A 14,084-nucleotide genomic window follows, 5' to 3' on the forward strand; every position below is an offset into this window, starting at 1 on the left:
TAACAATGAGAAGAAAACAAAATATTGACTGCTAATTAACTGAGCACTGTTCATTCAGTGCACTGAATGAGTCAGGGCTCCTGTGGAAAAAATAGTATGTTATCATGTAATTAAGGGCTGTATCCTAATGCATGAGCACCAGCAACCTTAATTCTGCTGTTTCCTAACTTTTGAGTGCCTCACTTTGCAAGCTTAATTTTTTTAAAATGTAGTTTTTATTTATTTTTAGCTTTGTTTCTTTTGTTTTGTTTTCTTTTGTGCATGTAATTATGACTTTGGAAGGCATATGGAATGTAACTCTTTTAAATAGCCATTGTGAGAACTGTTTATATTTGGAGATATTTCTGGCTATATCCTATTTTCTCCTATTTTTTTCTTCTCTTGATTCTTTTCATTACTAAGCGCACTTGTATGAAAATTAGATTTTTGTTCCTGAATTATTCAAAGGAGAGGCAGTTAAAAATTGGAATATCTGTCCCACAGGAAATTCTGATCTTTCAACATTTGTTTTAGTCCTGAATCTGGACAAAATGTCAAAATAGCAGCTTCTTTTGTGGAATGAAAAGTTTTTTGAAATATTTTGGTTAGAAAACGATGAAATATTTTATTTGAACATTTCCAATCAAAACAAAACATTTTGACATTCCCCGAATAAAAATGTTTCATTTCAGTTTGTTGAACTGAATTGGAATATTCCATTTGGATTCAGTGGGACATTAAACTGCATCTGCCTAGGTTTTATGGGGCTTCCCGGGAGTTGTAGTTCAGACGCCACCTGACTCCATTCTCTCTAGTGGGACAGGTTCTTTTGCCAGACTACATCTCCCATGATGCACCACACAGCTTGGTTAGAGAGGTGACCACTGTGCATCATGGGAGGTGTAATCTGGCCAGAGAGTAAGGCCCACAGAAGAGAATGAGGACATAAAGCACCTGTATTACAACTCCTAAGAGGCATATGCAGTATAATGTTGAACAAAGCTGAAAGAAAATGTTTTATTTCAAGTTGAACCAGCAGAAACAAAATATTTCATTTTTCCTCACAGAAAATCAAAAACATTTTCAAAATCTGAATTTTCCCGTGGAAAAATTTTGTTTTTGCAGAGATAGCATTTTCTATCAAAAAGTCATATTGATGGACCCAGCTATCGGTAATTCTTAGGCTTCTTTTCTTATTACTCACCTTAGGTCACTCTGCTCTCAGTAAATCCCAGCCATTCCTCTTATACAAATGTTTCTCACCCTTTTTTTCCCTAAATGTTTACCAAATCAAAAGTTATGGTAAAGGATTTCATTCTATTTACTTCAATGCAGAAATAGCTGTAATTGATCTAATTTGTTTTGTTTTGTTTTCCTGCAGTTTGTGGAGGGTTTCTTTCAGGCTCCAATGGGTCATTCAGCTACCCTAACAATCCAGGCAGTGAGCAGTATGATCACCGGGTCAGCTGTGCTTGGGTTATCCGAACTAACAACAACAAGGTAAACTATAGTGCACCTAAAAATAAATCACCCTACTGGAATGAGTAACTGTCAGTTGTTCAGCACAACCATAACTATGACCCAGGAAGTGTTACTGGAGTCAGGAAAAATGACTTCAGGGGATGAATTTCAGTCTGAGGGAAGGACTGTTAATTCAAACTGTCAAACAGGTAATAAATGCTAAAAGTATTCAAAGGTGAGCTGAAATACTTTTTATGTATCAAGTTCCATATTCAAGTTTCTTTCTTTCTCTTCCAGCTATCAATTACACAGCATTTCTAACCCCAAACAGTAAAAAATCATAAGCCTGGCCACCAAAAATCATGAGATCTTTCTAAAAGAATTAATTTTAGTTTCTTTTTATCAGACTTCAGGTTTCTGAACCTTGATGGTGCACTTGAATCACATTTTTATGTTTTTCTTCATGACCGCAAGGTTTAGAAAATTACTTAAAAAAAAAACCAGCTGAGATTCTCATATAATCACTCGCCTTCAGAAGCAGGGGCTTTAAGAACAAACAGCAAATATTGCACGACTTGCAAGATGATAGACTTGCAAGAGTTGGCAACACCAAACAACACATACTAACCCTAAATAGTACAGAAACCATATTTCTTACACTGCTTTAGGTTTGGGGATGTAATTCATTTACAGCTGCATTAGAAATATTAATGAATATCCAATAGGGATCAGTCCTGCTCTTCAATGAGCTAGATGGTAGGTTGGTAGTCTAGATGACCTCACAGCAGCATCCATGTCTAATCTCTATGAGTCTGTGAAATGTAGAATCCTGAATTCACATCTTCAATGGCTGAGCATAAGAAAAACTGATCTACAAATTGTGACACTTTCTCAGTGTGCCCAGATTGTGAGTGACTTTGTTATCCCACTCCCTCCAACAACAGGAAGATTTGCTTGTGCTTAACTGGACGTCAGCTCCCTGACACCACCTGTCTGGTTACAACCCACAGAATATCTTGGGGCTCTGCCAGCCCTTACTTTGCCTTGCAGATTAACAATAGGTGCAGACCAGTCTCCGAGCCTCCTTGAAGTGTTTCCCTAGAGTGTCTAGCCCTTAACCACTGGACACTCTGGAAGTTTGTACAAACACTATGTGCCTGATCCTCAGCTTTAAATCCATATAGCGCCATTGACATCTGTAAAGCTACACTGAAGTACACAAGCTGATGATCTGGATCTAACTAAACTGCTGTATGCCATTATTTAGCTACAGTAGGTTCATTAAAGGAAGAATTTATATCCACAAAAGAGCCTTTAGTTTTGTAGCTGAAAGGAAAATTCTTAAAACAATATAAAGAATGGGAATATGCTTGTTAATTAATTATATACCATGAAGAAAATAATATGGTGAAACTCTAATCAAATATTGCTAGGTTATCCTGTATTTCAAACTCTTAACATTATACCATCATCAAATTTAGCTCTGAGGATCCTAAAATGAGTATCCTGAATAACTATTAATTTATAGGAATAGTAATATTAGGAATTAAGTCCTCCTAGACAACTTTTGTGTCTGTCTGGATCTTTCTTTATCTCCTTTCCTTTCTTTTGACCTTTATGATTACTTAATACCTTCCTCTGTCTTGGGTTTTTTGTTTGTTTTGTTTTCTTCAGAAATTTCATTATTACTCTGAAGCTTGTCACTGATGTGCACAATTGTGTGGACAGGTGTATCTGCTCCGTACAGGGTTACTATGTAAACAATATATAATCACTCTTACAGCTGAAACTTTAGATCACAGATGGACAAATACAATGATCTAATTTCTGCTATTTCCTGTTAGATTCTGCGTATTACTTTCCCATTCTTCCAACTGCAAGCACACAGCAGCTGTAAATCTGACTTCCTTCAAATTCATGATGGGGACTCGGCATCAGCATACATGCTGGGAAAATACTGTGGGTCATCTCACCCTCCTGAGCTTTTCAGTACCCATAATTCCTTGTATTTCTGGTTCCGTTCTGACCACACAATTAATGCAGGAGGATTTACAGTTAAATGGGAGTCTCGGGAACCAGGTAAGTTTTAAGAGATGTCAGGTAATGTACCAAAAAAGGGGGAAAAGGTCATTATGTCCTACTTGGTTCGTAAAGGTCAAGAGCTGAAGGACAAAGTTTGCTTAAGAGTAAGATAGAAAAGATGGCCAATAAGCTAACTGTAGATGCTCTGAATTAAATTCTAACAACTACTGCCTGGACAATATTTGCTAGGATTTTGCTTTAGTTTTTATGGTTGTTTTGCTCTTCCTATCAGAGATTCTCCAAAGTTTATTAGGATCCTAGGTTATACGTTCCTGGGGACTTTAAACATGACAGTTTTGTATCAAAATTTCAAACAACTTGACTTTCTCTGTGTAGTTATCTCTTATGTCTGAATTCCTGAAAACAGCATTTGCATGATCTTGCGGTGGACTGGGCAGTTCCTTTCTTGAAGTAGATCATTAACTTGGGCCTCTTTCAGGACAGCTAGGGAAGGGCAAATTCATGTTACCTAATGTCAACCCCCCAAACACTCTGGGTTTGAAAGCTTGACTAGAACTTTAAAATTATTGTGTTCAAGTACTGCCTAGGAGCGGTCACAAGGAGAAAAAGGGATAGAGGAGAGGGAGGGAAAAAATCCAGTGAGTAAAATGCATCAGAGAAAGGGCATCAATACAGAGAATGAAAAAAGAACCAGAGGGAGAGCAAAAATGTTTATTGAAAAAACTAGATATAGTATGTGTACAACATACAAATCACTCACTTGTGCTACCCAGCCTTTGCTGTGGGAAGGATTATTCTTCTACCCTGAGTACATAACACTTTAATTGGAAAAACTTTAAAAATAAATTGTATCACCCTTGGAGCAGCGTAAAAAGTGGGGGATTAGGTTTAAAAAAAAGCTCATACATTCAGCCTAGTTCTGTGAACCCCAAAAGAGGCCTGTGTGTTTGCTTGTTCCATCTCTAAAGATATTTTCACTAAGTTACTGAGTTACCCATTTTTTAAAAAAATTAGAGCTATGCATCTACAGGCTAGTCTACACTGGTGACATACGTCAGCATAGCTATATCACTTAGAGGTGTGAAAAATCCACACACCCCAGACATGTTGCATGCCAACCTAAACCCTGGTGTAGACAGTGCTAGGTTGATGAAGAATTATTCCATTGACCAAGCTACTGCTTCTCAGGGAGGTGAATTACCTATACCAATGGGAGAACCCCTCCCCTTGGCCAGGGGCGGCTCTACGAATTCCGCTGCCCCAAGCAGGGCGGCGTGCTGCGCTGCTCGCGCTGCTGGGCGCCAGTCCCGCGCCTCTGCGGGACCTCCCGCAGACGTGCCGCTGGTCCCACGCCTACGGTGGAGCTTCCGCAGGCATGCCTGCGGGAGGTCCACATGAGCCGCGGGACCAGCGCACCCGCCGCAGTCATGCCTGTGGCAGGTCCGATAGTCCCGCGGCTCCGGTGGACCTCCCGCAGGCATGACTGCGGAAGGTCCGCCGGACCCGCCTGCCGCCCTCCAGTTAAAATGCCGCCCCACGCACGCGCTTGGCGCGCTGGGGTCTGGAGCCGGCCCTGCCCTTGGCATAAGTAGCGTCTACAATGAAGTGCTACAGCAGCAGAACTACAGCTGCACCACTGTAATGTTTTCAGTGTAGACACATACCTATTTGGGGTTATATTTTTATTGTTTATGGATTTCCTTAAATGTAAATCTTGAGAAGGAAAAAAATGGTTTGATCTGATATATCTGATAGCCTAAAACAGTCCATAAACTCCATCATTAAGGGATGAGTTAGCCTTGGCGGATACATATATTCTATCTAAAATGGATGAAAGAGTAAAGTAATTCTGTGGGTTTTTTCCCCCTGTTTAGAATGTGGTGGTGAACTAACAAATACTTATGGCTCAATAAACTCGCCGGGATACCCTGGTAACTATCCTCCGGACAGAGATTGTTACTGGGCCATCTCAACCAAGCCAGGCCTTCTCATCACATTTGCCTTTGGCACACTGCGTCTAGGGCATCATGATAATTGCAGCTATGACTATCTGGAGGTAAAATTTCATCATTCTGGCAATGTGATTGCAAAACAAAATATTACAACCTTTTTGTTTCAGACAGAAAAGTAATGCTGGCAGAATAAATCACAAGCTGAAATAGTCACTCACTACTCATCAACTACACAGACACGTACACAACAAGTGTGAAATCCTGCCCCATTGAAATCAGTAGAGGAAACCAGTAAAAGTTTTGTTACTGACTTCAATGGAGCCAGGATTTTGCCATGAATCGCTGGTGAGAAACTTATTTAGCCTCAAAAAACCTCAGTCTCTAGAATTCTGGTCAGACATACACCCTCAGGGAATTAATTGTATAAACAAAAAGTGTGAGAGAAATAAATATTTGTACCACAGTAAACGACTTGACATGTGAGATTTAGGCCACATCTCAGATGCAAAGTTTTTTACTATATCATAATTACAGAAACATGAAAAGTGAAGGGTTTCAAGGAGCATTTACCACTAGAGTTGGGCAAATAATTGATTTTTCAGTTCAGTGGCCAAACTGAAAAATCAAAAAATTTTTGTTTTGTGTTGACCCAGAATGACCATTTTGGGCATTTTTTTTCCTTGCTGAAACTAAAACCAAAACAAATTGTTTAGAGTAGAATGAAATTTTTTGTTTAATTTTCAGGATTTTTTTATCCTTTTGTGTTTTTTATACTTAAATCTAGCTAAAATCCTAAATGGAATGTTGTTTTCAAAGGAAAAGTTGACACATTAGTTTTGAAAATGTCAAAAAAATCAATTTTTTTCAGAATTTTTTCCAAACTTTTTTCAGCTGAAACTATTCACTGAATTCAATCTGAATTGGCAAACAGTTTAGGTTGATTGGAAACTGCATTTTTCAGCAAATAAACTATTTATCATTTTTTTTTCACCCAGCTCTATTTACCATTAGAAAAAAATGCTGAGTCATTTCTGAAATATTGGGACACATCTTTAAAGGACAGTAACTATGGCTTTTTGAAACCTTCAAGTCGTATAAGCATCTAAATCACTACACCAAGAAGGATTCCTTCCAGTTGTGTCTAGAAACCTTCCCTTCTGTGAAAATAACTGTAGTGTATGCAAACTGTTGTATGTTACTGGAATCAATTATAATCACAAATGGAATCAGTCATTCAGTGAAGGAATAAAGAAAGAGATTTAACTGCCCCTATTACAGTGTTTAATTGAGGCTATCTAGAAAATGTGTGATGGTATAAAAGCTCTATTTTACATTAGTAAAAGAGGGTATTTTTCCAGATTAAGTCTCCAATAGAAGTAGTTCTTCTGAATGATAACATAGACCTTAAAATCCTTAATTCTGATTGATCAAACCAGTCATATGATCATGATTACTTACCAACACTGCACTGTTTGGAACCTACTTCTAGATGTGTATCTTCTCCATAATGATAATAATCAAACACATTTTTCTTATTCTGATTGTCTTCTTTAGTTATATTTAGATGTATTCACAACAATAACCAAAGGGCTGGGCTATCATCTTACAGTACAGGCTGAGTGAGAGGCACCATGTCCCTTCATGGCCCCAGCTGCAGGACAGGAAGTAATGCAGCTAAGATCTGTATTACCTGCTGCTGGATCCTCTCTGCTACTGAGTGACTGCAGGGAGATCTAGCACAGCCTCTCTTGGAGCTGGGTATCCAGAAAAGGTGGAGGAGGAATGGAAGCCTGTAAGCAGCTGCAAATTCCTGTCTCCTCATGAAAGGAGGTTCACTTCCTTGTGTATCCTTAAGATCTGTAGAGTTGGGAAAGAGTGTGGCCTCCATAATTTTTATGACTCCCCAAACCACTGCCACCAGAAAGGATGATTCTAGGAAAACTTTGCAAGGTGGATCTCATAAACTTTCCCTCCCCTTCCATCCATTCAATGAATGATCCCTGTGTCATTCATGTCAACACTGGAGTTATTTAATAGAGGCTGGGTCCCACAGTCCTTCAACATCCAGTGGAAATGCAGGATTGGTGACTTAAATGGGAGTTTTGAATGTGTGAAAACAGCAAGGCCATGCTGGGATTTACCAGCTTATCCTCCATCTGGTAACCTTCAATCACTAATGAGACTACCTATGAGGTCCTATGCTAAAATAACTTTAGGAATATTGAAATTGCCCACAGTTGGCTTATATCTGATAACCCTGTGATGAGGATTAATATTTCTGTTTAGATTCGAGACGGCCTCCTTCCACAAGACTCCATCCTCAGTAAATATTGTAGCACCAGTTCTCCTCCCCCACTTCAAACCTCTGGCCCATATGCATGGATTCACTTCCATTCTGATGGTTCAGTCACCGACAGAGGCTTCCACATTGTCTACACTACATCGCCTTGTAAGTACAACTGTGCACTTAACTTATGAATATGTCATTTCCCAAATTACTGTATCTAGAAATAGCCTGGAAATAGAGACAGGCAGGATCATGGTGGACTCTAGCCCAATAATCTGCTGTTTGACTTGCAGCCAGCATTCAGATATATGACCCATTTGAGGTCTCAAATGATCAATTTATTTGTATTTAACACAGCGGATCCCAATTGTGGAGGAAACTACACAAACAGTGGGGGCATTATCCTGTCCCCTTACTGGCCTAACCCATACATTAACAACAGGCAGTGTATCTACATTATCCGACAGCCACTGAATGAAAAAATCTACCTCAACTTCACTCACATGGAGCTGGAAAGCCACAGCGGCTGTTCTTGGAATTATATTGAGGTGACTTTTATTATTTTGTGGTTTTGAAATGTGGATTATCTGTGTGCATAAAACTGTAAAGCAAAATTTCTTCCTCAGATACAAGAGAGTAGATATCTCTTTTTATTAGGGTTCAAAAGCCACAAAGGCTAAGACGGGGGGGCTATGCAATCAGCATGAGCCAAAGGTGAGTGAGTATGAGAATCCAGCTAGGATTAGACTGACCCTCAGTCACTCCACCTAATCAGGATGGGGTTTGAGCCTTGAGTTAATGTGTACCAAATACAAGATAAGCATAAATAATACCAAGGCCAAGACGGCACTGCTTAGAATTCAGTGGGCTCATCTCTTGCTTGATATACTTTTGAGCAAACGGGGAACAGGTTCCAGTGAGCTCAGTATAGTGGATCTATTTCTACAGTGTTAGCCATAAAAGATTGCTTATTAACGTTGTTCCCTTTCTTCTGCTTTAATTCAGAGGCTTTGGTTGGAATGAAGTATAATTAATTTCTAAAATTAGAGGGAAATCTGCGTAATGAAAACAGACAGCTTTTGTTTGTCTGGCCTGCTACTTCTCTTGTCTAATTGCTGGCAGAACAGCAGCTAAACTCACAGAAGACAGAGAAACAAAACAATTTTTGTTGGGCACAATCAGATTGTGTTGATTTATCAAGGCATTTACCTTGTTGTTTGCTGATCAATCTCAGGCAGTTTAGCTTTATCATACTTTTTCTATCCTTTTCACCCCATCTCCTCCCACGCCCCCACTCAGATCCATTCAATCCAGATCAGAGTAACAGGGATGGAGTTTTATGACCCTGGAATAACCAGTGTGATCAAAGCTGTGTGGTTTTGTCAAGTTCTGCCCCCCCTCAAACCCATCCCCCAAAATAGTTTTGTGGGCTCTAAAATATTCTCTCATAGGCATCTGTAGTAAAGGTTAAACTAGGGAGCTGGCTTTGGACTTTTAAATTATTACTTTAAAATCAGTTTTTTGACAACTGTTTTCTCGCTTTGAAAAGACCCAGAGGCTCATGTGCTCTGATGATAACAGGAAATCTGTGCAATTGCTATAGACACAGACACAGCTCATCCTTTCTGCTAGGGGGGATGTTTAGTCTCTGATTAAGGAAGCAGGAGCCTGAATCCCTGGAACTTCAGTATTTTAGAGAGAAACTAGACACAATATGTTTCTCAGTTAAGGAAGAATGTGTTGTAGCACAGCAAAGTCAGAGATAACTTGTTAGAAATGCCAGCTCCTTGTGAGATCAAATCAATTGGCTATGGTGCCCTGTTATCTTTGTTGCTGCTTGACTGAATTCTCATCTGTCTTTAAATACCAATCAGTGCTTTCAGCACTGTTGGGAAAAACCAGTAATGGAGAAGTATCAATTTACCTGAATTATGGTTCTGAAAATGTTCTCAACTCACCTTCTAAACATTCTGGCCTAAATTCTAATCTGAGTGTCACCAGTGTAAATCCAGAATAACTCCACTGGCTTACACTGAACTCTCTGGAAGGTCACAATGACTGCCAAGGAGCAGAAAGCCACACAGACAGCTGGAGATCACCAAAGCTCAGCAGCAGTGCAGCCATCTGCTTTCACCTTGCCATATGTAGAGCCAGCATAGGGCTCTGTGCCATCCGCCATTCTCCTCCCATCCCAGGCCATGGTGTATGGACGTGAAGGGGGGAAACTGAGGATGGTTGGAGTACTGCTGTGTCCTGGTATCATGACCTGTTCAACACTATTGTCTCTACAGCCCTTTTACCCCTCCAATCTTCCTCCCAGGACACTTGCCTGTAAATACTGGGTGATCTTGGCTGCTTTTCTTAACTATTAGAGGGCTCTGTAGAGCTCTTCAAACCCACCAACTGACTATGCCTACAACTTCTGGGTTTGAAAATCCACTACACTTTTATTTAGCCAGATTAAACATGACATAAACCAAACAATTGCTTTCAGTAACCCGTCTACTTCTTACTCCACTAGGGACAGCCTCATCTTATAACAGCCCAACAGCACTTCCCTTCCTGATCACAGTCTAGCTCTCCAACTCCCTCTGTGATCCTGCTCCCTCTTTCCTCAGTAGACAATGGACAACCCTTCAAATTTTCCCAAAATTCCAAACGAGCAGTCTGGGTTGAGCTTCCATCCAGGAGTCCAATCTCTGTGCACCAAGCAGCATATATTATTTTTGGTCTTGATCCCACACATTCCTCCTCGTACAATTTCACTTAACATTTTTCCATATCAAACAATTTAAAGGAACATAATCCCTTCTCCAGACCTTCTCACCCCCAGTGGTTGCTTCTTAGCTGTTGCAACTAAGTGCAACTTAGAGCAGCCCTAGCTGCTCCAGGTACAGAACTGGTGCTGCTGAGAAAATGGTCTTTTGTTTTCACCAGAATCTTTGTCTTCAAATCTGCTGCCAATTCATGAGGCAATCAGTGGAGTAAATATCTCCCTTGATTAGTGAGTTGATTAATGAGATTCAAGCCTAGTGGCAATGCAAGGGTTAAAAGCAGACAGTGATTCCCTGGTGCACCCTGGTGTACCATCTCTTTAATTCTAACACCTGGAACTTTTCAGATAAAATAATGAGATGGCACCAGTGTAACCGTTATTACTGACACTGGAACGTAGGACTGCACCCCTCATTAGTTATGCGTCTGCCTGGGTGGTCTTATGGCAATCCTTGTGGAAAACTCCCACTGAAGTCAGTAGAAACTCCATGTACAGAGCAGGGAATGTATTTGTAATTTTAAATAGGGGAGACAATTAGAAGAAAATTAAAAAATGTAAAAAAACCCCTCTATTTTTAGGCAGGAATTTCATGCCATGTAAATATTTAATAACCATTAACAGTCAGGACATTGCTTTTACCTCTCCAGAGATGGCTTTTTGGGCAGCATACAGCTTAGCCTCAGGTTGAGGCTTTGGTTCACAGACAAGCCTCCCATCTATTGGATCAACAGTATTTTCGTTTGCCTTGGAAGTCTCCTAAGCAAATACTGACCTGGCACTCCTTATATTGGGAGACCTTACATGATCATATGGCTGTGAGAGCTTCCCTTTTGTTTACATTATTGTAACAACACTTGGCAGCACTTTTTTATTACTGAAGCTTAATGACAAAACAAATGACGTGCTATTTAGGGGTTTAAAATTGATGCTGGTTTTATGGATGCATAAAAGTATTGAGTTACAGTTTTATTAGTTATTTTATTTTATTTTTGCTGATTAGGTTCGAGATGGTGACTCCGAAATGTCTTCTATCATCAACAAATTCTGCAATAGCACATTTCATTCTCCAATCACTTCCTCTAGCAACAGCCTGTGGATCAAATTTAAGTCAGATGTTTCTGTGCAAAGGGCTAGCTTCAGAGCAATTTATGAAGTTGGTAAGAGAAACTGGTGGCTTGAAAACTGACCTGACCTCTAGATTGGGGACCTTATAGCATTTGTATATGACTTAATTTCCATCTTAACTCCCCACATTGTACTTAGGTTTTGCTGCACATTTTTTACATATGGTATCATACTATTCTGAGATCTCGACCCCCCTGTTCTTCACTTGATCTGCATCTTTTACACAAAAACACTATGCCATATATCAGTTAAGATTGATCTGCCCATAATATTCCTAAGACAAAACTTTAAAAGCAAGGAAATGAAAAGTTGAGACATCTATCAATACATTTATTGATTTATTGATAGAAATGCTTAAAAGTGGGCACCCTTAACATAACTTAAAATACATGCTGTATAGCCTCAATTTTTCTCTGCAACAGTAGACCACTCATCACTAGCACAAGCACCAAATACGGCAGATAATGAATAACTAACTTCTGCCCTGTAAATTTGTCCACTTTCAACACTCCTTTTTCCAGACTCACCGCCAACGGATGAGACATGGACCACTCCTCTCCTGTTGTGTGCCATCCCCTTCCCTCATCCCTTCTGCACAAGTCTGTGAAACCAAATACAGTCAAATCTGGGGAAGGAGACAAATGTGTATTTTCACTTGGCGTTTTCATGGGCATGATTTCACTGCTGTTCCACATCCAGTTATGCAGGTTTAGGTTTAGTCACATAATAGCGACTTTTTAAACAAACAGCCCCCTCTTAAACCTATCTGAAATATCCACAGTAGATGGAAATGTGTGTTTTCAATGGTTATTTTCTTCCTCCCCCCAAAATGACATTTAATCTACAGCCCAATGTACATTCCTTGTAAACCTTCGTTCCAGCTGCTAACACTTAATTTTTCATTGCAGCCTGTGGGGGTGTATTGTCTGGAGAGGGTGTTATTCGTTCCCCATACTATCCCAGGGCTTTCCCTCATCAGAAGACCTGTGAGTGGATCATCTTCCAGCCAGAAGACAATGCAGTGATTCTTAATTTTATCGATTTTGGCATTCGAAATATCACTACCTGTGACTCAGATTATGTGGAGGTAAAGCATATTCGTACATACTTATTGTGAATTACAAACAAATATCATATGCACGCCTCCGTCATGTACCTATGTCTGTCAATAAGCAAACATGTGGGTGAATAGGTAGTTAGGTACATAAACACCAATTTCATTGGACAAATGAAATATTTTCCTGACTCACTAGGTGAGCCAACCTTCTTCTTTTGAATGTTCCTTTGATAACATGACCTTTCTCCATCTATATTTTCTATAATAAGTGCTATCATTGATGCATAACTATATCTGGATAGATAAGGCCTGATTCTCCACTCTTTGTATCCCATGTGCTACCTAGTGGTGAAGAGCTCCAGGCAGCTGGAATGCCAGCTTTACTCCATCTGATTCCTTTATGCCAGAAGAATTTTCAGCTGCACCTTCACAGCAGCTTTAAGGCCACTGTGCTGGTGACACAAATGTATATTAATGTTGGATCGGATCTGACCTGCTGAATAGTTTAATGAGGTGGATGAGCCACTGCCTTCTCCATGGTGGCTTTTAATCTTTTAGCTCTTCCTACTTGTTTCCAAGACTATTTTGTACTGTTTGTGTGCGTTGAGTCAATTCATCTACATTTTATAACTACTTAGCAGTAATAAAAACAAGTTTTCATGGAATGTTTTGAATACATTGTCTTTCAGGTCAGAGATGGCAGCAGCACAGATTCTCCTCTTTTGGCGAAATACTGTGGCACAGATATACCTTCAGCAGTGCAGTCCACACGGAATTATCTCTATGTCAAATTCAGAGTCTCTTCTGCTACAAATCTTGGGTTCATGGCTGAATACCGGCCATTAGATAGAGGTAAGAGTTGAGGTCTTTCACCCTGTGGCTATTGGTCCTCTATGTCCTTGTATATATCAATTCAAATTGATGAGCAAAGGAAAACCATGTATTGTAATCAGTGGGATGTCAAGTTGTATGACAACAAAGCAGGAGACCTCATTTTTGAAAGAAACAATGTAGAATCCTTTCAAAAATTCTGAAAGAGATGATGAAAGAAAAAGAATCATGTTTTTAATTTTCAGAAACGATTAACTGATTTTGTAAGTGTCATCTTCTGAAAACATTATTTTAGTTAACACATTGTTGTTTTAAATCTTTCTAGCATGTGGGGAGTCTCTCACTGGGCCAGAAGGAACCATTACAAGTCCTGGTCATCCAATCATCTACCCACATGGTGTTAAATGTGCATGGACTATCTCAGTGCAGCCTGGGCACCTTATCCGCCTGACGTTCACATCATTTAACTTGGAGTTTGATTACAATTGCACCAAAGACTATCTTGAAGTATATGACAATGGTACTATGACAAGGCTTGGAAGGTGAATATGCCTATCTGATCTATTTAATCTA

At 39.7% G+C, this 14,084-nt stretch overlaps 1 protein-coding gene across 2 annotated transcripts in view; it reads left to right on the forward strand.

Annotated features, from left to right (window-relative positions):
• The first annotated feature begins 976 nt into the window (after positions 1-976).
• CUBN (cubilin) overlaps positions 977-14,084 on the forward strand; it is a 189,659-nt gene continuing 176,551 nt past the window's right edge. Inside the window, exons 1-10 of one of the 2 annotated variants that reach the window (XM_039526922.1) lie at positions 977-1,151; positions 1,361-1,479; positions 3,285-3,519; positions 5,358-5,539; positions 7,722-7,884; positions 8,080-8,270; positions 11,499-11,655; positions 12,532-12,710; positions 13,370-13,532; positions 13,837-14,053. In XM_039526922.1, the coding sequence (XP_039382856.1) occupies positions 992-1,151; positions 1,361-1,479; positions 3,285-3,519; positions 5,358-5,539; positions 7,722-7,884; positions 8,080-8,270; positions 11,499-11,655; positions 12,532-12,710; positions 13,370-13,532; positions 13,837-14,053 (1,766 nt within the window). In that variant the 5' untranslated portion in view covers positions 977-991. Of the gene's footprint in view, positions 1,152-1,360; positions 1,480-3,284; positions 3,520-5,357; positions 5,540-7,721; positions 7,885-8,079; positions 8,271-11,498; positions 11,656-12,531; positions 12,711-13,369; positions 13,533-13,836; positions 14,054-14,084 lie in introns of those variants that run through there. The other variant, XM_039526923.1, reaches the window with a different exon arrangement.

This window comes from Mauremys reevesii, linkage group 2 (assembly GCF_016161935.1).
Source record: "Mauremys reevesii isolate NIE-2019 linkage group 2, ASM1616193v1, whole genome shotgun sequence".
Taxonomy (NCBI): domain Eukaryota; kingdom Metazoa; phylum Chordata; order Testudines; family Geoemydidae; genus Mauremys; species Mauremys reevesii.